This window comes from Rhinopithecus bieti, unplaced genomic scaffold, assembly GCF_001698545.2.
Source record: "Rhinopithecus bieti isolate Rb0 unplaced genomic scaffold, ASM169854v2 scaffold_40368, whole genome shotgun sequence".
In the NCBI taxonomy this organism is placed as follows: domain Eukaryota; kingdom Metazoa; phylum Chordata; class Mammalia; order Primates; family Cercopithecidae; genus Rhinopithecus; species Rhinopithecus bieti.
Window position 1 is genome coordinate 1079797 of NW_016817546.1, and position 26965 is coordinate 1106761.

The 26965-nt window shown below is 41.8% G+C and overlaps 1 protein-coding gene across 8 annotated transcripts in view; it reads left to right on the forward strand.

The window, feature by feature from the left end:
- Window positions 1-26965, forward strand: part of RERE (arginine-glutamic acid dipeptide repeats) — a 492528-nt gene that overhangs the window by 310696 nt on the left and 154867 nt on the right. For 6 of the 8 annotated variants that reach the window (XM_017856041.1, XM_017856039.1, XM_017856042.1 and 3 more), the window contains one exon: window positions 22341-22389. In XM_017856041.1, coding sequence (XP_017711530.1) covers window positions 22341-22389 — 49 coding nt within the window. Of the gene's footprint in view, window positions 1-3853; window positions 4126-10414; window positions 10496-22340; window positions 22390-26965 lie in introns of those variants that run through there. The other 2 variants (XM_017856045.1, XM_017856046.1) reach the window with 2 other exon arrangements.

The following is a 26965-nucleotide window of genomic DNA, read 5'->3' on the forward strand; positions in this document are numbered from 1 at the left end:
AAAAAAAAAAAAAAAAAAAATAGAATTGATGGTTGGGGAGGCTGGTGGAGGTATTTTTTGTTTGTTTAATGTATTTAAAATTTTTCTGTTTGGAATTTTACATTCATAATTCAAAGAGGAGTTATGCGACTAGGACGAGAAAGAACCTCCATATATCTTTTACTCAGTTCACCAGTTGTTAGTATTTTGCCATTTTTTTTTTTTTTTTTTTTTTTTTTTTTTTTTTTTTTTTTTTTTTGGAGACGGAGTCTCGCTCTGTGCCCCCAGGCTGGAGTGCAGTGGCACAATCTCGGCTCACTGAAAGCTCCGCCTCCCAGGTTCACGCCATTCTTCTGCCTCAGCCTCCTGAGTACCTGGACTACAGGCGCCTGCCACCGCGCCCGGCTAATTTTTTGTATTTTTAGTAGAGACGGGGTTTCACCGTGTTAGCCAGGATGGTCTCGATCTCCTGACCTTGTGATCCGCCCGCCTCAGCTTCCCAAAGTGCTGGGATTACAGGCGTGAGCCACCGAGCCTGGCCTGCCATATTTGCTTTATGATTATTAATTTTATTGTATTACCTTTTAAACTTTATTATAGATTTACTTTATTATAGATTGAGCATCTCTAATCTGAAAATTCGAAATCTAAAATGCTCCAAAATCCAAAATGCTTTGAGCACCGACATGATATACCACAAGTGGAATATTCCACTCCTGTCTTCTTGTGACAGATCACAATCAAAACCTTGTTTCATGCACAAAATTATTAGACATATACAGCTTATCAGATAACCTCTATCTCTGTTTTTTGCTGTATTACTCTCTGTGTTTACCATCTTTGCATTATGACTCTCTCTGTGGTACAGATTGAATCTGTCCCTTATATGAAATGCTTGGGATTATAAGTGTTTTGGATTTCATGTTTTGGTGGGGAGAGGGGATTTTAGAATATTTGCATTATTTTGTATCCTAATCCAAAAATCTAAAACGTTCCAGTATTTCCTTTGAGCATCATGTTGGTGCTCAGAAAGATTCATATTTTGGAACATTTTTGATTTGGGATTTTGGGATTAGGAATACTCAACCTGTGTTTTCCTTTCCTGAACAATTTAGGAATGAAATACAGATATCAGACCTCTTTCCCCTGAATACTTTAGTGTGTGTTCCCAAGAACAAAAAAATTATATAACTATGGTATGATTATCAAAATCAGAAACGGTAACATTAATACAATATGATATAGTCCAATATAGTTCATATTCAGATTTTGCCAGTTTTTTCAACAATGGCCTTCATAGTAATTTTCCTCATGATCATGAGCCTCATTTAATTGTTGTGTCTCTTTAATATCCCTTGTCTCTCTTTGTTTTCATGACGTGTTTCCTCACCTTTTTTAAAGGTTTTTTTATGACATGAACCTTTTTGAAGAGTTAGAAGCCAGTTTTGTCAAATGTTCTTCAGTTTGAGTTTGTCTGACGTTTCCCCACAATTATATCTAGGCTATGTAATTTTGGCCAGCCATACTATATGAGTGATACTGTGCCCTTTCCAGTGCTTCAGATAGAATTTTTTGAGGTACAAAATAGGAGAGTTGGGTGGTTCCAATAAAGATTTAGGTAGTGTCCTTGTCCCTGAAGTACTTATAATCTAATAAGAGACGTGCAGTTCCCCAGAGAGGCGCAGTGAGAGGAGTCCGGGAGCTCCTGCATTTCCGAGCTGCTGCCAGGAAGGAAGTATCTTCAGAGTGGAGCTGGCTGGCGTGGTGGTAGTGTGGGTGACTTTTCCACGAGAGAAAGCGTGAAGGAGAGATCTGGGGTGTGACCACTGGGGTATGCTGCCCCTGAGAGGTGACAAGAGAAAGGGCTGTCTGTCTGTCTTGGTGGCATGGCATGTGAGATGCCAGCGCCAGGAAAGACAATGAAGAGGATGTCCACAAAGGCTGGTGCCACCATTGGAATCCATTGTTACAGGAGAAGGCCATTGGATTTTGGTAACTCAGGGCGTCTAATGAGACCAAAATCAGAATCCACATTTCTTAACTTTCTGTTACAATAACTGTTTTTATACTGTGCTCTATGTAATAGTTTCATGGATTTTCAGAGACTGATGAATTTATTACATATTATTTTGTGTTGATTTCTTCAAGTAAACATTTCCATATGAAAGGGTTAGGTGGCCGGGCGCAGTGGCTCAAGCCTGTAATCCCAGCACTTTGGGAGGCCAAGAAGGGCGGATCTCGAGGTCAGGAGTTCGAGACCATCCTGGCTAACACGGTGAAACCCCGTCTCTACTAAAAAATACAAAAGCTATCCGGGCGAGGTGGCGGGCGCCTGTAGTCCCAGCTACTCGGGAGGCTGAGGCAGGAGAATGGCGTAAACCCGGGAGGCGGAGCTTGCAGTGAGCTGAGATTCGGCCACTGCACTCCAGCCCGGGCGACGCTCTGTCTCAAAAAAAAAAAAAAAAAAAAGGGGGGGGGGGTTAGGTAGTTTTTTTTTTTTTAATATACACTTTTGGGAGGATATTCTTTGCTGCTCATATTCATATTATTTGGCCACTAGGTTCTAATTCCATTGCTTTTGTATTTACAAAGTATTTTTCTCTAGACTGTAGAAACAGCAGTTTTGGGAATAAGTTGTCTCACATACCAGTAAGAGAAAATGTTCTTCCAGCCTGTAGATACTTGTTTCACGTGTTAGGTCAAAGGAAAACGTATTTAAGTATACTTGGCATTTCTTGTATTTTGTAAATTACGTTATCGGCAGGATAAGAGTTTATTGAATCATAGTTTCAGAATTTAGTTTATTTGGTAGCATAAACAGGAGTGCTATGGAAATGGAATTGATTCTGCATTTACTGTAGGAATCTTGAGGACACTGTGTGTTCTTTTCAACAGGCTTTAATTTCCTGACATTCCATTACATTTCTGGGAAACAGAATTCACACTGCCCTTTCCTGCCCTATCTTGTCCTTTATAATTTTGGTGAGGTTCATCGTCTTCCGTTTCTTTTTCTTTTTGTAACTGATTAATAATCTGTAGAATCACCTCTTAGTTTGCAAGTGGAAACTAAGCCTGCACATCCAAAGCTAGGATTTCTTTTATGAATCTGCCTTACTATTTTGAATCAGGACCTCAAATGAGCTTTTTGGATGCCCATGTGTTTGTGGCATGATGTTGAATCTTGAAACCTTCCTGCCTTTCTAATTGTTAGAATTACATTCTTCAAGCTAGACTTGATTGGGCTAGTATTACTTTAGGAAATGTTTTAATTTATTATTTGGGGAATGTTTTATTTATTATTTTTAGTTTCTTATCTAAGGAAGATTAAGCTGTTTGCAGAAAATACAGCTTTCTTTAGCTACCCTGCCCACAATAACATCTACACTGTGTCTGTACCTGTGTGACAAGGCCAAGCACTCCATAGCTTTACCCTGATTGGTCTTTTTCAAAATGTTTAGAGTTTCAAAGAGAAATTTGTGAAGTTACTTTTCTTAAGTAGCTACTACTGTGTTTTTAAATGTGTTGCAGTATTTCTGTTAGCTGATCTTGTGTGTAGTCATTCGTATTTGTGTCTTTTGATTCTGTTTCTTGACGATCTTGCTTTTTAAAATCAGCATTTATCTTTTTTAAAAAAAGGAAAAATTCGCTATTGTCTTGACAGAGCAGAGAGCATTTCTTGCTGAGTTCCTGACAGAGCAGCGCATTTAACTGAAGCCCCTGCATGGCTGGGCTCGCTCAGTTCCCTGCTGTTGGCTGTCTTGGATCCCCTTTCTAAGGCCCCACTTCCCTGCACACTAGCTTGGTGTGCAGGGAGAAGCTGCAGAGTCTGTTGGCTGGGCTTTATTTACGGAAACAGCAGGGTTGAGATTGATTGCGTCGTGGAGAGACAGTGTGTGGATGAGGGAGGGTCATAGCACATGCTCAGTCCTGTCAGTGTGAGGGGAAGTTTCTGCGTTCTGCGTGAAGGCTTAGGTCATAGCACAAGCTCAGTGAAAGCTCTATGAGGTCTCTGAGACTGCATGTGCCTCCATTTTGAGTTGTTAGAGTAGAAAAGGGCAGAGTTTTAGCAGAAAGTAGAGGTTCAGGAATCCAGCTAGACTCACCAGAGCCCGTGTTAGTCATGGATGATCCATTCAGCCCCTGCAGGTAGGCTATCTTCCCCTGGCCTCACCGAAACAGTGATGGGTTTTGCTGCTCTTTCTCACTTCTGAAGGTGTTTATGAATCATTGCATCATTCATAGTGCATGTTCCTGAGAGCCTTTAATTCAGCCCTGGCTGGCTATGTAGGTGGTATTGTGAAGCGTAAAATCAGAACTAAGAATGGGGACTACCAGAGAGGCAGTCAGCAGACGCAGAATGTGAAGCTTTGTGGGCCCCCCTGTCCCTGTCCTCTTTCCCTTTCCCTTACCTCTTCGGCTAACCTCAGTCGTGCTGGGTGTGTGTTGCCAAGCTTGTGTGCCTTCAAGACCTGCAGAGCAAGCCTGCAGGCCGCCCCCTTGCCTTGTGGCTAGTATGGAATGCCTGGGCCCCAGAGCAGCTCTGTTTGGATGTTTTAGGAAGGATGGTAGGTGGGCAGCTATTGGTTGCTTTGAAGGTGGGTGGAACCTTGTTTTGGTTGAGAGTCTGTTTGCCAGAGCAAATTATAATTTTTCTGATCTTTTTCTGAAGTCTACATATGCAGGAAACAGTTGTGAATTATGATTGCAACAATATCACCTTAAAATGGATTTTTAAAAAATGAAAGGTTATGTCGTATCAGTTTTTACTTCGTCTCTTGCCTTCAAAAGGAAGCAGACTCATCTTCCTTTTAGAGCTTATGGAAAATTCTTTGGCAATTAAAAAATGTATGCATTGACATTTATATTAGAAATTGAAGTTTAGGTATTTTGTTTATTTTTGTATCTGTTTTAGAATCAGATAGCATTTTTTGCATATGCATATGTTGTCATGTGACTTGGAATTCTGTTCTCTTAAATGGAGTAAAAAGAGTAGTTGGTGCTGAGAAGGCAGTCATTGACAAGGCCACATTTCATACCCACTGCCTGATAGCCAGACAGCAGTTTCTTCTACCCAGGGGGGAAGTTGTGCTTTTGGGTGTCCTGTTGCAGAGCGAGTTCACATAGATGGCTTTCACCGTGGTTTATTTAGGGAGCTAGTCAGAATAAGATTTAGGACAAATTGAATTCTTACCCAAGCAGATATTAAATGAAGTTTTAAAATTATATTATTTTCTCCTTTTTGTTTCCACTCCTTTTCTTCTGATAAAGGTTAGAAAAAATTTGAATGCCACCTAAATTTTGTGCATTCGTGAGGATTGAAGAAAGCATACAATATAGAAGAATGTACAGCTGAAAAATCCTCATAGGAAGGAAAAGAAATTTACTATGCATGAATACAAGGAGAAATTCCTTGTGTAAGCTCTTAAGTTGTGTAGGATGAATTTGGAGCATTGCATGGTCAACTCTTTCCAGGGAGGCCCTTGATTTTAGTGGGAAGTTTTTAGGAAGGCTAGTGTTCGTGAATTCTAGTCACTGAAAATATTACTGAAGTATAATTTGTTTTCTTACAGGCTCAATTTTGGGATTGCAACTAAGGAGATGAATTGTCGGAGGATAATTTAGGGTGTGCATTTATTATTTTTGTGATCAGTGTTTTCATCCATGTGAGGGTTTTCTTCCCATTGTGACTATATTTATTTGGGCATTGCACTGGGGAGTTTTGGGGAGGTACCCACTTTTCCCCATACCATATAGTGTTGCTTCTGGAACTTGCCTTATTTTACTCTGTTTAAAAGCACCATTGCTCTTCCTTCTTCCTTTTTTCTTTTAATAAAAGTATCCCTTCGATAGACGAGAGGAACTGGACACTGCACCACTTTCTGTCATGCACATGTGGGATCTGGGCAGGACTCACATTTCAGGCTCAAGGAACAAACTCATTGTTTGACTTGGGAGACTGTTGCCTTTCTGTTCTAGATCTTTACCTCTTCTGAAACTTTTTTACAGTTAACAGATAAAAATATGAACAGGAAGCTGTGTTCCCAGCCGAATCAGCTCTGGATCAGGTTCCTGCTACTGGTGTGACTGGCCTGTGTGGGCCTAGTATAAATCTGCGTTTATGGAACTTGGATGCCACCGTATTTGATGGTGAAGACTTGTGGTTACAGTGATCTGTGGATATTCTGTTGTTAAGAGTCGAATTTGTCTATGTTTCAAATCCAATAACGTAACTCATTTGAGTTACTTCTTGTGTAGTATATATTTCTTTTATATTATTCTGTCTTGGAAAAATATTTTTTGGAATGCTGAAGGCTTGCTTTAGGGCTTCTGTGCTTGTCTGGTGGAGGAGGTGAGGGAACAGCACGTGGAAAGTTACTCTAGTGGTTGATGAAGTCTTTGGTCTGTGCAGCTTGAACATGGAAAAGATGCTGATTCGTTTCATTTTGGCTTATGGTTCCGCTTCTGTTGCACTTGAGAGTATTAGGAAATGTTGGGAATATAGCAAGTAGATGTTTCAAAAAGAACAGAAAAGTTCATATAGTTATTATCTTATTAGTTGTTCTTATCATTGTAATAGAATCTTGAATTCGAATCTGAGGGAGCCTCACATTTAAAGTGTGCCTCTGTCAACACGAGTTTTGCAGTCTGTCTTTGGTTGAAAGCTAGAATGAACTTGATTGTGTTTAATTGACACGTCACTTTTTTTTTCCTTTTTCATTTTGAGATAGGTTCTCACTCTGTCACCCAGGCTGGAGTGCAGTGGTGTGATCTCAGCTCACTGCAGCCTCGACCTCCCTGGGCTAAGGTGCTTCTCCTCCCTCAGCCTCCCACATAGCTGAGAATACAGGTGGGCGCCACCACACCTGGCGAATTTTTTGTATTTTCTGTAGAGAAGGGGTTTCACCTTGTTGCCCAGGTTGGTCTTAAATTTCTGGCCTCAAGCAATCCATGCTGCCTTGTCCTCCCAAAGTGCCAGGATTACAGGCGTGAAACACCGTGCCTGGCCTGACACTTCATTCTATTTATTTATTTATTTATTTACTTATGTATTTATTTATTTATTTATTTTTTGAGACGGAGTCTCGCTCTTGTCACGCAGGCTGGAGTACAACGGTACGATCTAGGCTCACTGCAACCTCCGCCTCCTGGGTTCAAGTGATTCACCTGCCTCAGCTTCCCGAGTAGCTAGGAATACAGGCATCTGCCACCATGCCTGGCTAATTTTTGTAGTTTTAGTGGAGACGGGGTTTCACCATGTTGGCCAGGCTGGTCTCAAACTCCTGACCTCAGTTGATCCGCCCGCCTCGGCCTCCCAAAGTGCTGGGATTACAGGTGTGAGCTGCCCTGCCCGGCTGACACTTCATTCTTAATCTGCTTTTCACTTCTTCCTTGACTCTTGGCTAGTGTGTTAATTTGTGAATTAGAAGACTCTAATATACCTAAGACCAGATATCTGTGATTCTCTATTCTTTTTTCCTGATTCTTTTCCTTCTGAATTTGTTTTCTTTTCCATTTTACTTTGTGTATTCATTTACTCAACATACTCATACCAAAGACCCATTTGCCAGGTACTTTTTGTTACTGAACCGAGTTGTCTTCCACCAGAAAACCATTTATTCTAAGGCTGTAAGATAAACATTTGACAGGATGAGAGAGAAGGTAGAACATAATAGCTAAAGGAATATTTTAGATGGTGTGTACATTCACAAATCTTTTCCTAAATAAGCTCAGATAATTGGTTATCATCTCTTCTGAGCAGTTTCTGATGTGGGGATGCCTGTAATCCTACCACTGTGGGTGATAAAGCATGAGTCTGATTTATTTTTCTTTTTGGTCTGATGAGACTCATGCTTGAATGTGCTAAAACAATTCTGAAAGATAACTAATCTCATATTGTATACTCTGTGATACTTTGAGTCTAAGGTAAAACACTTCATCTTAATTCAACTAGGAAAATTATAGATTATTTCTATCAAACTTCTTTGAGCTACACATTTATTTGTGATTATTTGATTATTTTCCCTATTGGACATAAAACTTTTGTGGCGGGGGCCAAGTCTATTCTTACAGTCTCCATTTCTAGTAGAGTACCTGGCAAATGGGTCTTTTGTGTGAATATGTTGAATAAATGAATACATCATCTATGGTAAGAGGAAAGGCTAGATTTGGAGCCAGGTAGTATGGTTTAGATTCCACCTAGTAAGTGACATTGGGCAAGTGGTGACATGGGACAGGTTCCTTCCCTCCTCTGAACCTCATTTTTCTCATGGGTAATCTGGAAATAAATATTTCTTACAGTTTTTGTAAAGATTAGATGAAAACAATGTGAAAGTGCTTGGCATATAGTTGCTTAGTACATTATTGTTATTAACTCAAAGGTCAAATATACAGCCTCAAGGTCATGTAGATATGATTATCTCAACAACTTATATATTTTTAAAATTTTAATTAAAAAAATATAGGCACACAGGTCTCACTTTGTTGCTTGGGTTGGTCTCGAACTCCTGGCCTCAAACTATCTTCCTGTCTTGGCCTCCCAAAGTGGTAGGATTATAGGCATGAGCCACTGTGCCTGGCAAACATCTTTTTACTTTTATTTTCAATAGCCTGTTCAACTAAGACAATGCTAGGGATTGTTTTAGGAATTACAGTAATTAAATTATTAACCAGTATGTTTAATAACTGTTTACTGATCCGCTTTCTTCTTACTCTCTTTGGGTGTTTATGTTTTTCTTTATACATCTTGGAGTTTTATTTTTTTTATTTTTTATTTTTTTTAAAGAAACTCTACTTCCGTGTGGCTGGGCGCGGTGGCTCAAGCCTGTAATCCCAGCCCAGCACTGGGAGCCGAGACGGGCGGATCACAGGTCTGAGACAAGACATCCTGGCTAACACGGTGAAACCTCCGTCTCTACTAAAAAATACAAAAAACTAGCCGGGCGATTGGCGGGCGCCTGTAGTCCAGCTACTCGGGAGGCTGAGGCCAGGAGAATGGCGGAACCCGGAGGCGGAAGCTGCGTGAGCTGAGATCCGGCCACGCACTCCAAGCCTGGGCGACAGAGCGAGACTCCGTCTCAAAAAAAAAAAAAAAAAAAAAAAAAAGAAACTCTGCTTCCATAATCTATAATATTGGGTGTGTTCAGCATTCAACGTTTCCTGCCGCTTTCTCGCTTACGCACACTAGGTGCGTGTGTGTGTTAGTTACTGCCTGTTTGTGTTTTCTTCTTCCTGTATTCATACCACTGCAGCGAGAAGGAATAAGGCAATTGTCATGGTTTTTATAACATTCCCCAGAAGGGGCAAAGAAACCTTTAGACGTGTTGTAGACATGCTTGCTTGGTCCAGAATCCCCCCCCTTTTTTTTCTGGGGGTGCTTCATTCAGCTTTGTTATACAGTTTGATTTCAATATGCAGAAAGCTAGCACCATCTTGGGTCAGGAGAGCAGCTTGGTGCTTTGTAAATGGGTTTCCGTCATAGTGGGTTTTTTTTTTTTTTTTTAAAGTTTGTTGGTTGAAGCTCCGTGTATGTGCAGGCAGCTTTGTTAGGCCGTGGTTCCTAAACTTTGCTGCAAGCCATTACAGTAAAGTTCCCGAGGAGTCTGTGGTGGAATGTTGTTTTATGACATTGCCAGATATACGGTAGGTTACCACATGATGGAGGAGAGAGAGAAGGCAGATAAGAAATTTAGACAGCAGAGCAAAGTCACTGTAGCACTTTGAAGCTAGATCTTTCTCACCCGTTAAATTTTTTGACCAGTTTTTTTCCTGACATTACTCATACATGATTGTGTGTGCGTGTTACCAGCATGGAAATTCTTATTATTCTTCAGGCAATGTCAAATTTCTAGTTCTGGACCCTGAATTATATTTAGGAGGACCCTGTGGAGAGCTGCCTGTGTGGCCTGGAGTCTTCTTCAGTAATGAACTCAGTGTGACCCCTTAAAAGAGCACTTGTCTTTCCTCTGGCTTTCGTTTCTTCTGTTAAGCTAGAAGATTGGATCAATGGCCTCTCAAACTTTCCATCAGAGAAAATTTAGAACTTTGTGATTTTGGATTTTGGACAAGTTCTTGTGTTGTTGACCTTTGTATTTATTTGTGTGTGAATATGGAAGTGGTAACTTTAAGTTGACTAAATCTTTTGTTTTTTCATTTGTATTTGTTTTTAGTTTTAGTTTTGATTGAATGATGAATTTTGTTCCTTTTAGGCAGTTTAATCAAACCTACTTTTAAGTTAATTTTGCTTGGAGGGCTGGCCTTCTGTCACAGTGACTTCACTAAGTTTTGCAGCAGAGCCCTTACTTGCTGTCTGTGGCTAAGCAGTAGTTGATTTAGAATATTGGAGTCATTTATTTATTAAAAATATATCTAATAACGAGTGAGCTCTGCATTATGGTGACCAAAACCACACTTAGTTCTTACCCGCATGTACTTCCAGTCTAGAGGACAAGACAACCATTCAAATAAATAACTACACAAAATAAATATAAAATCCTGACTGATACGGGTGGAAGGAGAGGTAAGTGGTACTGCGGGAACTCATAATAGCAGGATTAGCTCCCATTCTCACTTACTGCCAGTATATAGAGTTTAATAATAATAATGACCCCTAAGCAACAGGTACTGTGTATAGTACTTTCCATAAATCATCTTTTATTTTTATAACAACCTTGCATAGTAGCATTATCAACTTCATATTATAGATGAGGAAACTAAGGAATCAGATTTGTGTCCTCAAAATCACACTTAGAGCAAACAAAACCTTGGGTACTGAAACTTATCTTTTTATTTTTAAAATTTTATTAGCAACAGGTTCTTGCTCTGTTGACCAGGCTCGAGTGCAGTGGCGTGATCATAGCTCACTGCAACCTCCAACTCCTGGGTTCAAGTGATCCTCTTGCGTCAGCCTCCCAAGTAGCTGGGACTGCAGGTACATTTTACCATGCCTGCCTGGCTGATTTTTAATTTTTGTTGTTGTTTGGTTGGTTTTTTGGGTTGTTTGTTTGTTTGTTTGCAGAGACTAGGTCTTGCTGCGCTGCCCAGGCTGGTCTTGAACTCCTGGACTCAAGGGACCCACCCACCTTGGCCACCCAAAGTGCTGGGATTACACACATGAGCCACCATGCCCAGCCTGATACTAAAAGTTTAATTCAGGTTCATTTAATTCTGAAGTCCATGCTCTTTCCCTGCTTTTGAACATCTAGACTCAGGTGTGGTTGTGATAGCTCCTCTCTCTCAGGAGTGAGGTGCCAGTGTCGTGGGAGATCCTAATGGGATGTACAGAGCACAATGATTTTTCTTTTAATATTTATTTATTTATTTATTTTGTTGTTGTTGTTGTTGTTTCTTAAGGAGCTGGGCTAACCCACAGGAAGTATGCCAAGAGTCAGCCAGCACAATGATTTTATTCAGATGTATGGAAATTTTTCTCTAAAAATGAATGAGAATATATGATGGGATAGAATACAACATTCACATGACTTTTTAAGATACTACGTCAGATTTTAAAGAAATTTCAGACTTCTTCAGGGCAGTTTTGAAGTATGTGTTCATGCTGGAGAAAATTGAGAAACCCAGCATGTAGCACTAGTCTTCCTTCTTAATCCTCCCTTTCACTCCTATCTCACAATCCATCTAAAAAGATGATTCTGATAAATTGCCTTTTGGTTTTCTTAAAATGTGGTGTATTCTGTTCTGGACTCACAGACTTCTTCTGTGGTCATTTTCTAAGTGTGCTACTAAGTAGAGTTTCTAAGATCTTCATTCTGTTGATGCCATGTCAGTCTTCCTGCTCAACTTAATACCCTGTGGAAAAAGATAAGAATGTCTGCTATGTGATGTTTACCATTTGAAGGACAGGAAGAGAGATTTCTCAGTGTTCTCATTCGTACATGATGCTAGCCACAGAACAAGGGTCTGACCTGAGCCTTTTCTGTCCCAGCACCTTGGGAATGGGCCCCAGGCTACACGTCTATTACGACCCAAGGCTTGGGGAGGGGCTGAATGAGGGATCAGCTCTTGCCCTTAGTTGCTTCACGGTGGTGCCTTCTGTTCATGTCTTCTTCCCATATCTGTATCCTCCTCCCTCATCTTCCCTTGTAGAATCAAGTGCCTATCTTAAGCAGTCACCATGATCATATAGAGGTCTTTGGGTATCTTTGGCGAATGTTCACAGAACATTGCCTTCCTGCCCCTTCCCCTTTCTTCAGGGTGAAGGAGTAGCCACATCATGTTCTGGGCCAAGCCCTGTGGGTCGGGCCGGGATCCTGCATCTAGCAGGCATGCTCTTCTCACAGACCCTCCCTTTGCCTGCCATCACCACCTGCATCTCCTCTGCAAAGATGCTTCTCCGTTTTTGATATTCGTTTGCAGGCTCCCTGCTCCTTTCTGTCCATTCCATGTTTACTTCTTAGACTAAAATGTTTCCATGGTAACAGGTTACTTTTCGAAGGGAACATCTTGTCATTTTATTTAATCCACTGCAGCTGAAGAGGACTGAAATATTAAGTTGTAGTTGCTATGGATACTGCTTTGTTACACTGGGTTTTTTTTGGTATCAGATTTCATATACAATGATTTTCTTTTATTTTATTTTATTTTATTTTTTTGAGATGGAGTCTCGCTCTGTTGCCCGGGCTGGAGTGCAGCGGCCGGATCTCAGCTCACTGCAAGCTCCGCCTCCCGGGTTTACGCCATTCTCCTGCCTCAGCCTCCCGAGTAGCTGGGACTACAGGCGCCCGCCACCTCGCCCGGCTAGTTTTTTGTATTTTTTAGTAGAGACGGGGTTTCACCATGTTAACCAGGATGGTCTCGATCTCCTGACCTCGTGATCCACCCGTCTCGGCCTCCCAAAGTGCTGGGATTACAGGCTTGAGCCACCGCGCCCGGCCGATTTTCTTTTAATACTTCAGGAATAAAAACAACAACTTACCATTATTGTTGTAATTTGGCTTCTGGAACTATTTTTTTTTTCATATTCCAAAACAAAGATTTGTAGAATAATGCAGGCTGAACTTAAGTTGTTTTGAAAAACATATATTATTTACATTAGCTACACAGAGAAATTCCTTCTTTTGTTGGGGATGATAGTGACAGTTCTTAATTTGGTTTTCGTAATATGATTCACAGTATAAAGGTGTCTCTAAGATGATGAATCCACAGTAGAAATCCTTAGTAAACATAAGGAAAAAAGGAATATGTCACTTGGAGTTAATTTCTTGAATCTCATTGCTGATAAGCTGTGGCCCTCTTTCTTCAGTTACTGGTTCAGCTGTGTACAGTGTAATTTGGGGTTGATCTGTTTGTCCTTTAATCAGCTTTTCTCGTGTCTGGTGTTCTTTCTGATTTGCCACCTGCCTGTAGTATATTCCCCTCTTCATTTGACTTTTTTAAAACTTTAGATTTTTTGGATTCACAGAAAGTTGCAAAGATACCAGAGTGGTTTCATCTTTTGTAACTGTAATACGATACCAAAACCAGGAAACTGGCATTAGTAGATTGTGTGCGTGTAGTTCTGTGCCATTTTATCACATGTATGGCTTTGTGTAACCACCACAACAATGAAGAGAGAGAGCTATTCATCACTACAAAGCTCTCCCTTTATGGTCACACCCTCAGCCTCCCTCTCTCTCCCCCCCCCACCATCTCTTAACACCTGGCAATCACAAATCTGTCTCCATTTGTGTAATTTTGTCATTTCAAGAGTATTATATAAATTGGCCTTTAATTTTGATAGGTTTTTCTCTTTCATCATGACTTTCAAACTTAAAAAATTTCTTTTGATCATTTTGTCTTGCTTGGGTGTTTGAAATGAACATAGAACCAAAATAGGGAAAGGGATATGGATTCTCATCATTCTGTTTGTGATTAATTGTATGATTTTGGTTCAGTAACGTAATCATTCTGCCATATGGGAGCGTGATTGAGAGCTCTGACTTTGGAGTCAGCTGACCTTGAGTTTGAATCCTGATTTCTCCACTTACTTGCTGTTTAATCTTGGGCAAATGCATAGCGTCTCTTGGCTTCAGTGGCCTGACCTGTACACTTACTACAATAGCACCTATCTTTCAGGGTCGCCTGTAAGATTAGATAAGAAAATAAATGGAAATTGCTTTGCTTGCAATACCTGGTACATAGTAAACATTCAATGGATATAGTAGTTGCTTTATTAGTGTTAAAATTAGTATTGTTGTTATTACCTGTGGAGATACTTCCTCATAGAGTTGTCATGGAATAATGAAATAATATATGCCCAGCATAGAAAGCACTTAGTCATTGATAGCTAGTATTATTACTTTGCTTGTGCTTGTTATGTAACTATAATACACCTAGATTTTTTTTTTTTTCTCTGAGATAGTCTCTCTCTGTCCCCCAGGCTGGAGTACACTGGTGGGATCTCGGCTCACTGCAACCTCTGTCTCCCGGGTTTAAGCAATTCTTCTGCCTCAGCTTCTTGAGTAGCCGGGATTATAGGCGCCCACTACTGCACCCACTGCCATGCTCGGCTAATTTTGTATTTTTAGTAGGAACAGGTCTTCTCCATATTGTACAGGCTGGTCTCGAACTCCTGACCTCAGGTGACCTACCCACCTCTGCCTCCCAAAGTGCTGGGATTACAGACACGAGCCACGCACCCCGGCCTACACCTAAATTTAAGATAATGTACATGAAAACTTTTAAGATGACGATAAAGATAGATGTGTGTGTATGTAGCATTATCCTGGACATGACTTGCATCTTTAGTTTTTTTTTTTTTTTGAGACCGGAGTCATCGCTGTGTGCCCATGGCTGGAGTGCAGTGGTGCGATCTCGGCCTCAAACTGCAAGCTCCGCCCTCCCCGGGTTCCCGCCATTCTCCTCGCCGCTCAGCCTCCGAGTAGCTGGGAACTACAGGCGCCCGCCACCAGTGCAGCCCGCTTAGCTTTTTGTATTTTTAGTAGAGACGGGGGTTTCACCGTGTTAGCCAGGAGGGTCTCGATCTCCTGACCTCGTGATCCGCCCGTCTCGGCCTCCCAAAGTGCTGGGTGGGATTACAGGCTTGACCACCGCGCCCGGCGCATCTTTGGTTTTTAATTCATATGGTAGTATTCTTATCTGACGTTGGCTAGGATTCACACTCGCCTTTGGTCTGGATTCGTTTCTTCCCGAAGTTGATGAACCACCCCTGGCTTTTTGCTAGACTTAATTTGTTTTTGTTAACTTGCAGCAGCATTGTACATCCAAGCAGAAACCTCTTTAGTAGCTGTGTGTTTTTGTTGTTGTCGTTTGTTTTTTGAGACAGTCTTGCTCTGTCACCCAGGCTGGAGTGTAGTGGCATGATCTTGGCTTACCGCAACCTCTGCTCCAGACTCAAGCAGTCCTCTGCCTCTGCCTCTACCGAGTAGCTGGGACTACAGGCGCCTGCCACCACGCTGGCCCTAATTGTTTGTATTTTTAGTAGAGCGGGGTTTCACCATGTTGTCCAGGCTGGTAATTGAACTCCTGACCTCAGGTGATCCCCGCCCACGCTCAGGTGAGCCACCAATGCCTGGCCTGTTTTTGTTTTTTTTTTTTTTTTTTAAATTTGAGCGGAGTCCTCTCTCTCTGTCGACCGGGCCTGGAGTGCAGTGGCGGATCTCAGCTCCACTGCAAGCTCCGCCTCCTGGGTTTACGCCATTCTCCTGCTCAGCCTCCCGAGTAGCTGGGAACTAACGGGCGCCGCCACCATCGCCCGGCTGTTTTTTTTTGTATTTTTTTTTAGTAGAGACGGGTTTCACCGTGTTAGCCAGGATGGGTTCTCTATCTCCTGACCTCGTAGTCCCGCGCCGTCTCGGGCCTCTCCAAAGGCTGATTACAGGCTTGAGCGCACCGTGCCGGCCTATTTGTTTTTTTTTAAAGACAGAGCCTGGCTCTATTGCCCAGGCTGGAGTACAGTGGCGTGATCATAGCTTACTGCAGCCTCAAACTCCAGAGCTCGAGTGATCCTCCTGCCTCAGCCTCCTGAGTAGGTGGGATTATAAGTGCGTGCCACCATGACCAGCTAATTAAAAAAAACAATATTTTAGAACCTATTGCCCAGGCTGGTCTCAAACTCCTGAACTCAAGCTATCTTCTTGCCTCAGCGTCCCAAAGTGCTAGGATTACAGGTGTGCATCACCATGTGTAGTGCTATGTTGTTTTGAACACAGGATAGAAAGAGACCTGAATTTCTGTGAATAGCAATACTAATATGTCTGTTAATATCAAAACATTAAATGCCTTAATACCTAGAAATGAGATGATACTGTAGAGCACCTAGGACAGATAGTAAGTGCTGAAATGTTAGCTACTGTTGTTATTAATCAAAGAAGACAGCTGGCATCTTCTAGATGAATTTTAGCCTCCAGGACTTTCTGAAGTTCAGAATGTGCCATAATCAGTGCTTCTCAGAGCATGGCTTGTGGACCTCATTATTATTATTATTATTATTATCATCATCATCATCATCATCATCATTTTCTTTTCTTTTCTTTCTTTTCTTTTTTTTTTTTTTTTTTGGCAGAGTTTCATTCTTTTTTTACCCAGGCTGTGAAGTGCAATGGCGTGACCTCGGCTCATGGTAACTTCTGCCTCCCGGGTTCAAGCAATTCTCCTGCCTCAGCCTCCCAAGTAGCTAGGATGACAGGCACACACCACCCCGTCTGGCTAATTTTGTATTTTTAGTAGGGACGGGGTTTCACCATGTTGACTAGGCTGGTTTCGAACTCCTGACCTCAGGTGATCCACCTGCCTCGGCCTCCCAAAAGTGCTGTGATCACAGGCATGAGCCACCTCGCCCAGCCTATTACTATTGTTTAATCCCAAGACTTGGCTTCCAGTGATTGTCTTGAGGAGTAGCCTTGGTTCTGTCGAGACATTTGAGTTAGAAGCGAAGCTAGCCACTTTTTTCATGGAATATCAGTTATTCTTTGAAAGAAAAACTGACAGACAAACTGTGGCCATTCAGACGTGGGCATTTGGCAGAAACTTTCTTGAAGATGAATTAAGTGAGCTTCTTATTTCAAGGCAAACACTGATGTTACTTGACAAGGCTAAGATATGAACTTTCCAGTAAAATTAGAATTTTGAAAACTTGTACTCACCACTCTGAGCCTGACAGCTTCTCTACACTGAAAGGCATTTCTTATGAGATAGGTGATATTAATATGTTTTTTAAAAATACTGTATAAAGAACTGGTTGATATTTGAAAGATCTGCAGAACTGAGTAAACTGACATTCTCCATAAAACCAATGCATGACATTACAAAATCACATCTGAGTAGAAGATCCATTCATTCAAAGGCAAGACAGACCAACGGATTTCGGAGTAGCACAGTCCAAAGTCTACTGATGGGCTTTTAGGTTCACCTTGTGTATACATCTTTAAGAAATGATTACTTGTTGAGTTTTTGTTTTTGGTTTTGTTTTGTTTTGTTTTTGAGACAGAGTTTCACTCTTATTGCCCAGGCTGGAGTACAATGGCACAATCTCGGCTCACTGCAACCTCTGCCTCCCAGGTTCAAGCAGTTCTCCTGCCTCAGGCTCCTGAGTAGCTGGGATTACAAGCATGCGCCACCACACCCGGCCAATTTTTTGTATTTTTAGTCGAGACGGTTTCACCATGCTGGCCAGGCTGGTCTCGAACTCCTGACCTCAGGTGATCCTCCCACCTCGGCCTCCCGAAGTGCTGGGAACTTGTTGAGATTTTGGTGTAGTATCAAAAAGGCTGTTCTTTCCTTTTCTGATTATGTGGCTGTGTTAGGCTGGATTTTCTTCATACAGTTTAACCACAACAATATATTGCAGCAGATTGAATTGAAAACTAGATAGGAGAAACTGTCTTTTGTATTAAGTCAAATATTAATGAGGTTTGCAAAAACATAAAAGAATGCCTCAGTTTTCACTAAAGATTTTGCTTAAATGCAATTTTATAAGAATATGCATATTGTTATGTAATGGGCTTATTACTATTTTAAATCAATAAATATTTTGAAAGTTTTCAAAACTTGGATTTCTTGGGATGTTCAGTAATTTTATTTTATTTTTTGCAATAAGCTTTATTTCCATTTTGTCCAAGGCTTGGGAAAGGGATCCAGGGTAGTGGCTGGAGGTGCCGCTGAGGCAGAAGCCCTGAACTTTTAGAGAGGCTCCTAAAAGGTTGCTGGGCTCTGTAGGCTCCTAGTGGCGGTTGAGGGTGAGTCTTTTGGAAGAAACGCTTACCCAGCCCAGCCTGGGGAGGTTGATCTGGTAGTCACCTGTCTTCTTGTTGAGTTTCACCTCCTCATCTAGGAAGTGTCTCTCCAGAAGTCACGGAGATGGGGGTCTGTGCAGGCAGAACCCAGGGCCTAAAGATTGAGGGTCTGGTTCACGTTCTTCCCCAGGGCCGTGGTGACTTCCCTGGCACCCAAGGTTTTTACCCCCACTCATTTTGAGATGGCTTCTCCACATCCTGGAAATGGGAGCCAATGCCACACACACATCTTCAAGAGACACTCTGTACCCTGAAGCTTCTCGGTAGGCCAATTCATGGAAGAAGTCACCTTTGCCTCCCAGAGCCACATCATTATGTTTTAAATAGAAGCCCAGAGAGAGATGGGTGTAAGAAGCCCATAGATGCAAATTGACCAGGTGGTTGATGGCGGCTGCTACCTTGATGGGATAATTCTGACGAATCCAAGAGCTTGCGGTTGGTCAGCAGTGAAGCGCTAACCAGAAAAACAGTGGTGGCTGGTCCCAGAAGCAGGAGATGGCTGAGAAGGAGGGTCCTGGAGGTTGCAAATGGAGAGGAGCTTGGAGGGCGGCTGGAGGCTGGAACAGATGGAGTCCCAGGATGTGTGCTGTCCAAACATTGTTGAAACAAGAGACAGATTCACTCCAAGATACACTCCAGTAATTATTAAGAGTGTAAAAGGGTACAGAAAAAGAGTGTAAAAGGGTAAGAGTGTAAAAGAGTGTAAAAGTTTGAGAAATGTTGTGTTACGCAAAATGTAGTCGTTGCATCGAGATTGCAATTGACGGTTAAGAGTGTTTCCTACAAGCTGTTGATACTATGTTTAAATATTATTAATGAGTGAGGTATGAACCACAAAAGGTGCATTCAAGAAGGGGGCAGTTCACAGACTCACTTTGCACCTGGCTGCAGCCTCATGGGCATGCTTTTTCCATGTGCCAGGGAAACATACGGGGGCGTTGTGGCTGCCTAACCTATCAAGGGTGATACAACTGTCTGGGGATACAGGATAAAAAAAAAAAAAGAAAAAAAAGAGGAGAGCAGTGTGGCAGCAGGGGAGGGATACTTAGTTCAGTAAGGAGGATTCTGATTGCTCAGTGGATCCAGATATAGCTGGATGCTGGCACTTCCCCACAATGTGTACTTCTTGTCTTTCATCTTCAGTTCATAGTCTGACAGTTTTTCTGTCAGATGCATCAAGCTTTCTCTAATGGGATGTGTTACTATCTACCTCTTTATATCTTGGACCTAAAAAGTACTTTTGCTATTTATTCTATATTTTGTAACTCTTGCATATAGTAGGTTAATGCCATTGTCTGCACCTCAGATCCTACCTGCTGAAAAAGAACTTTGTTGTATTCCTTGCTACAGAATCCTGATATTTAAAAGTTACATACAATTTAAAAATACTTTTGTTGCAAAGAGGGATTTTAAAATAAGCTTTTAAGAAGGTTCCTTATTTTATCTTTGTTTTCATGTTATAGCCTACTTATTAGTACTCTTCCCTGATATAAACTTAAAAGAAACAATTTTCAAGTCTCTTAAGATGGTCCAATACATTTTTTGTCTCATTTCTGTTAGTTTAATAATAATTACCTGCATCCTATTTTTATGGAAATACGTGACATATAAGTAGTTCTAGTCAGCAGGGTATTGGGGAGCTTGTTTTGTTATCATGGCACATTGGGTTTTTTTAGCTAAATATGATAATAAATTAGCTTATTAAAATAAAAATGGGGTTGGGGGGTGAGTGCGGTGGCTCATGTCTATGATTCTAGCACTTTGGGAGGCTGAGGTGGGGATCCCTTTGAGCCCAGGGTTTTGAGAACAGACTGGGCAACATAGCAAGACCTCATCTCCAAAATAAAATAAAAATGGAACAGGAATGTTTTTTCTGGAATTGTCAAGGACTTAACAGTGCAGCCATGGTATGGAAATGATATCCAACCACTGGAGAACTCTAGAGTAACAGACCTTCTGGAAGAACCCGAAGGTTGAGCTGCAGGCACAAGTTACTGAATGGGCTGTGGCTGGAGGTTTCTGAAATGATACATTCTGGCTAGACCTGCTTGTAGGCAAGAAAGCATTTGGAAAGTATTTAGAACTTTTGGCAGCTTGTTTTGCTCACAGCTAGTTAGAAAATAGAAAGGGACAAGTTGGAAGGGAAATAGTGGTAACACTGACTGCTTGCTTGTTTTTCTTAAAGAAGTGCTCGTGATTAAAGTAACTTGGCTGATTTGATTCCTCTACATACCTCCTAAAACAGCTTCTTCCATTTCCTGTATAAACTTATGAGAGCAAACCATCTTTTAGCTTCTTTTTTCCACATGCCATTCTCCTAATGAAGAAATGAAGATGACTTGTATGATGAAGTCATCCCACATGCAAGCATTTCCCCATCACCACCCCCTCCCCTTCAGCCTGCCACCTCTGCATACTTTCATTTCTACTTGGAAAGTCCTCTTTTTTTTTTCTCCTGCTGCTAGGCCTGTTATCTCCTTCTGTGTCTCCTCTTGAAGCCTGCCTCATTTTGGTACCTCCCCTTCACATTTTTGTGCTGTGTCTTCTGAAGTGTCTTATGTTGATGAATACGGGCATCAGCCTGTTCTCGTGTTTTGGTGCGGATGCTGCCTTGCCAGCTGGAGGCTTGTAAGATTCTTGAGGACTGGACCACCACATTTCTCCTTCTTCTTCCTCTTCTTCTTCATCATCATCTTCTCCTCCTCCTTGTCTTCCTCCTCCCTTTCTCCTCTTCCTTCCTCCTCCCTTTCTCTCCTTCTTCCTTGTCTTCTTTTTTTCTTCCTTTGTCACATTTACTACGACCTTTGCCCAAACAAGATTCTTCATGAGAAAATGGTTGGATTAAAAGAAGAAAGTACTGAACCCAGGTGCCCTAAAGGAAATAATAGCTTTCCAAAATGTATTTTTAACAATCTCAAACATAGTGGGTATGGCTGTCAGATCCATGAGAGAAAAACAAGAGCGTGTGCCTCCCTCTTGGGCCATCTTCTTTGACACTGTTTTGTTTGTTGCCTTGTTTATAGACAGGGTCATGCTCTGTTGCCCGGTCTGGAGTGCAGTGGTGTGAACATGGCGCACTCCAGCCTTGGCCTCCCAGCTCAAGCGATCCTCCTAACTGGGTCTACAGATGTGCACCACCATGCCCAGCTAATTTTAAATTTTCTCATAGAGATGGGGTGACTTTGTGTTGCCCAGGCTGGTTTTAAACTTCTGGGCTCAAGCGATCCTCCCGCCTTGGCCTCCCAAAGTGCTAGGATTACAGGTGTGGACCACTGTGCCTGTCCCTGTTTGCTTCTTTATCCCCAACACGTAGGACAATTCCTGGCTTATAATAGGTACTTAAATATTTGTTGGATGGATGGATGGATGGATGGATGGATGGATGGATGGCTCAGTCTGTGTCCTAGGATAAGTTTTCTCATTTGTATTTGATAAGTCTTATGGTAGGGCACCCTGAAATGTTTTGAAAGGAAGAAATGTGTGACTGGAATTGTACTACAGGAAAGTCCATCTCTCTGAGGCATGAAAGAATGATGGTATAGGGTCTGGGTGCGGTGGCTCGCGCCTGTAATCCCTGCACTTTGGGAAGCTGAGGCAGGTGGATCCCTTGAGGGTCAGGAGTTCGAGACCAGCCTGGCCAAACATGACAAAACCCCAAATTATTAAAATTACAAAATTTACTGGAATTTACTGCTAAAATTACAAAAATTAGCCGGGCATGGTGGTAGGCACCTGAAATCCCAGCTACTCAGGAGACTGAGGCAGGAGAATCAGTGGAACCCAGGAGGCGGAGGTGTCAATGAACCAAGATCGTGCCTCTGCACTCCAGCCTCGGCAACAAGAGCGAGACTCTGTCTCAAAAAAAAGAACAATGATATAGGAAGGTTCTCATGAAAGGAAGCTGCAGTTCTTAGGATTTTAGAAGGAAAAGGTTTTAGAGGTGTGTGTGTGGTGGTGGGTGGTGTATGTATACAGAACATTAGAAGTAGTGGGGACGTTAATTCTTCCTCATTTTTTCCTCATTTATTTGAAGAGAATTACTTTTTTTGAAAAATGTGTGAATGTTTATGTCAAAACTATATTGTGCTAACTTAATCTGCTCTATTTCTGTTCCAGGAGGCTGAACAGTACCCAGGGGGAGATTCGTGTTGGTCCTAGTCATCAGGTGAGGTTCATTTTCATAGCTTCCTTAATAGATTTTTGTTTCTTACTATTCTGTTGGCACTTTATTCTGTTGAGCAGCATCTTAGAATGTTGTTAAGTGCTATAGGGAATTTTATATAAATACGGAGGTTTTGTTTTTTTTCCCTCAGATCACCGCATTTCAAAAATTGTGATGAAATACATACATGAAGTAAAATTTACCATCTCCCATTTTTAAGTGCACAGTTGAGTAATTAAGCATGTTAATATTGTTGTGTAGCCATCACCGTCATCTATCTCCAGAACTCTTTCTATCTTGCAAAACTGAAACTCTGTACCCAGAAACAGTAACTCCATTTTCCTTCTGCAGCATTGGCAATCACCATTCTCCTTCCTTTCTCTGTCTTTGACTGCTCTATCTCATAAAATACCTCATGTGAGTGGAATCATACAGTATTTTGTCTTTTTGTGACTGATTTATTTCACGCAGCATAATGTCCTCACTGTTCATCCGTGTTAATAGCATGTGTCAGAATTTCCGGCCTTTTTAAGGCTAAATGACCCATTGTATGTATGTATCACAGTTTGTTTATCCATTCATCCATTGATGAACACTTGGTCACATATTTTTATTTAAAACATTTTAAAGCCAGGCGTGATGGCTCATGCCTGTAATCCCGGCACTTTGGGAGGTTGAGGCAGGCAGATCACTTGAGGTCAGGAGTTCGAGACCAGCCTGGCCAACATAGCAAATCGCATTTCTACTAAAAATACAAAAATTAGCCGGGCATGGTGGCAGGTGCCTGTAATCTCAGCTTCTTGGGAGCCTGTGGCAGGAAAATCACTTGAACCCGGGAAGCGGAGGTTATAGTGAGCTGAGATTGTGGCCACTGGACTCCAGCCTGGGCAACAGAGCAAGACTTCGTCTCAAAAAAAAAAAAAAAAAAAAGATAAAACATGTTTAAAATCTCTTTTCCCGGCTGGGTGCAGTGGCTCTGGCCTGTAATCCCAGTACTTTGGGAGGCTGAGGCAGGTGGATCACCTGAGATCAGGAGTTTGAGACCAGCCTGGCCAACATGGCGAAACTCCGTCCCTACTAAGAATAGAAAAATTAGTTGGGCATGGTGGTGTGCGCCTGTAATCCCAGCTACTCAGGAAGCTGAGGCAGGAGAAATCACTTGAACCCAGGGGGCAGAGGTTGCAGTGAGCCAAGATTGTGACACTACACTCCAGCCTGGGCGACAGACTGAGACTATCTCCATAAAAATAAACAACCTCTTGTCCTTCAGCAGAGTCAAGATGGTTAGGACACTTTTCAGTCAGAGAGTTGCTGTGTCACCACTGTTGCCCTTTCTTACTTCGTCGCGTTTACTACAGCTTTTTGGTTTTTGTTGTTGTTTTTACTTTTTTCAGAGACAGGATCTCACTCTGTTGCCAACGCTAGAGCACAGAGGCATGATCACGGCTCACTGCAGCCTTGACCTCTTCCTGGGCTGAAACAATCCAACCTGTCTCAGCCTCTGAGTAGCTGGGACTAAAGGCATGTGCCACTGGGCCCAGCTCGTTCTCTTTTGATCTCAGTGTCAGTTAGGATGCTTTCACTGGCAGTGCTCTGACTCTGTTTCTGTCTCCCATGTCACGGCATCCTGATCAGGCAGGACTAGGGCTTTGCTGTGCTTCTCTGAGACTCTCTTGTACCCAGGTGGCCTCCATGGAGGCGGTGTCATCCTCAGCTCAGTTCGACTAATTCTAGGATACACTTTTTTCCTTCACATTTGCTCTCTGTAGTTAGACTTTATTGTATATTCTGTGGTGTGGTTATAATTTATTGGCTACATTTTATGCTTTCTCAATGCACATAAAATAACAGTGGATCATACAGTGAATGAAATTTAGCAAGTATTGAGAGGAAGAAAGAATTGGACTTCTTTTCCCGTTAGGAGCAAGGAAAATTCCCCAGCATGTCCCCAGTAGATCCACATATTGTTGCCATGGATTGGGTCATGTGTCTGTTTCTAAACCATGAGGAAGGAGTTGAGGATGATTAGCACTTGAGTTGGAATGGATGCTGGGGAATACACAGCTAAGGCCGTCATGTCTGAAGACATGGGATACAGGCAGTAGTGAGCCTTGGAAAGAAATTAAGAAGTGAAGGAGTTAAGAAGTGAAGTGAACACAAAAACTATTAGGGTCACATAGTTTATAGAAGATACTTCTCATCCCAGGCCTGGAGTTATAACTAATACAGACGGAAAGAAGCTGCAGGAGGACAATGTCTGCTTTGCAAGTAGAGTCTTTTGTTGGTGTGTTCCATTAGGTGGGCCTGACTGCCGCCTTGGGGCTGTATTTTCAATCTGGGAACCTGGTACTCACCTAATGCCACTCAGTTCCATCTCCCATTCCCTACTTTCTCTTGCACTGTATTTTACTACCCATTTTTTCCCTCTCACTGTGTGTTTCCAGTGTCTGGAGATCTTTGTACCAGACTTTTATTTATTTATTTATTTATTTTTGAGACGGAGTCTCGCTCTGTCGCCCGGGCTGGAGTGCAGTGGCCGGATCTCAGCTCACTGCAAGCTCTGCCTTCCGGGTTCATGACATTCTCCTGCCTCAGCCTCCCGAGTAGCTGGGACTATAGGCGCCCGCCACGTCGCCCAGCTAGTTTTTTGTATTTTTTAGTAGAGACGGGGTTTCACAGTGTTAGCCAGGATGGTCTCAATCTCCTGACCTCGTGATCCGCCCGTCTCGGCCTCCCAAAGTGCTGGGATTACAGGCTTGAGCCACCGCGCCCGTCCCAGACTTTTATTTTATAGATTTTTTTTTTTCCTACCATAAAAGAAAATGTAGTTCCTAAGGAAAAGATGCTTACATTCTTAGAAAAGGAGCAAATTTTACTGTGATTGGAGTTTTGTATACTACCATTTAAAATCAGATATTTGGTTTTTTACATCAGATTTTAAATGTATTCTGTGTGCTTCATTTTCGAAAAGAAATGTTTTGGAGCACCAAAATAATAGAATTTTAAAAGGAATTGGCAACATTTACCTTTTTAAAGTTTTTGACTTTTGGCTCACGCCTGTAATCCCAACACTTTGGGAGGCCAAGGTGGGCAGATCATTTCAGCTCAGGAATTCGAGACCAGCCTGGGCAACATGGCAAAACCCCATCTCTACAAAAAATACAAAAATTAAGTGGGCATGGTGATGCATGTCTGTAGTCCCAGCCACTCAGGAGACTGAGGTGGGAGGATTGCTTGAGCCTAGGCGGTTGAGGCAGCACTGAGCCAAGATCACACCATTGCATTCCACCCTGGTGACAGAACCAGACAGTCTTAAAAAACAAAAACAGAAACAAAAATAACCTTTTATTAGGGAAAATAAACCTTTTTTATTATACTAACATATACAAAAGCAGGGAAAGAATAATACAATAAAGTCCTTCTCTTCATTACTCAGCTTCTACAAGTATCAAATCCTAGTCAAACCCATTTCATTTATTCACCCTCACAGCTCTTCCTTCTGTTATTTTAAATGCCTCACAATACATCATTTTCCTTGTAGATGTTCCAAAGATAAGGGATTTGGACACAATCAAATATATCACAACATATAATAATTAGCAATTTCTTAATATTCAGGTGTATGCTATGCCCAGATTTCCCTAATTGTCTGTCTGTATCTTTCTCTGTTTCTTTATATTTTCATAGTTCAAATTAGAATCTAAATGAGAGCCATTCATTGCAGTTGGTTGATACATCTCTTAAATCTCTCTTAATTCACAGGTCCTTCCCCCAGTCCCCCAACGTATGTGGTAAAGAATGTTTCATCCTGTAGGGTATTCTGTAGTCTAGATTTGGCTGATTGCATTAAATTTGTTACCTTGTTCTTTGCATGACTTGAGAATTAGTAGTTAAATCTGGAGGTTCGACTGCATTCTAATTTGGTACCCTGCCTTCCGGAAAAATGCTTCCTGGGTGGTATGTACTTCTGCCAGGAGGTTCATATGTCTCTTTTTTAATTGTAATTAGCAGCCACTGATCATTTCTTTCTTCTTTCTTTCTTTCTTTCTTTCTTTCTTTCTTTCTTTCTTTCTTTCTTTCTTTCTTTCTTTCTTTCTTTCTTTCTTTCTTTCTCTTCTCTCTCTCCCTCCCTCCCTCCCTCCCCCCCCCCCCCTTTCTTTCTTTCTTTCTTTCTTTCTTTTTTTATAGAGTCTTGCTCTGTTGCCCAGGCTGGAGTGCAATGGCACAATCTCGTCTTGCTGCAACCTCCGCCTCCCGGGTTCAAGCCATTCTCCTGCCTCAGCCTCCTGAGTAGCTGGGATTACAGGCGCCCGTTATCACGCCCGGCTAATTTTTTGTATTTTTAGTGGAGACGGGTTTCACTTTGTTGGCCGGGCTGATCTTGAACTCCTGACCTCATGAAACACCAGCCTCAGGTTCCCAAAGTGCTGGGATTACAGGCGTGAGCCACCATCCCTGGCCACCATTGATTGTTTCTTAGATCCATTATTATTATTATTATTATTATTATTATTATTTATTATTATTATTATTTTTTTTTTTTGAGAAGGAGTCTTGCTCTGTCGCCCGGGGCTAGAGT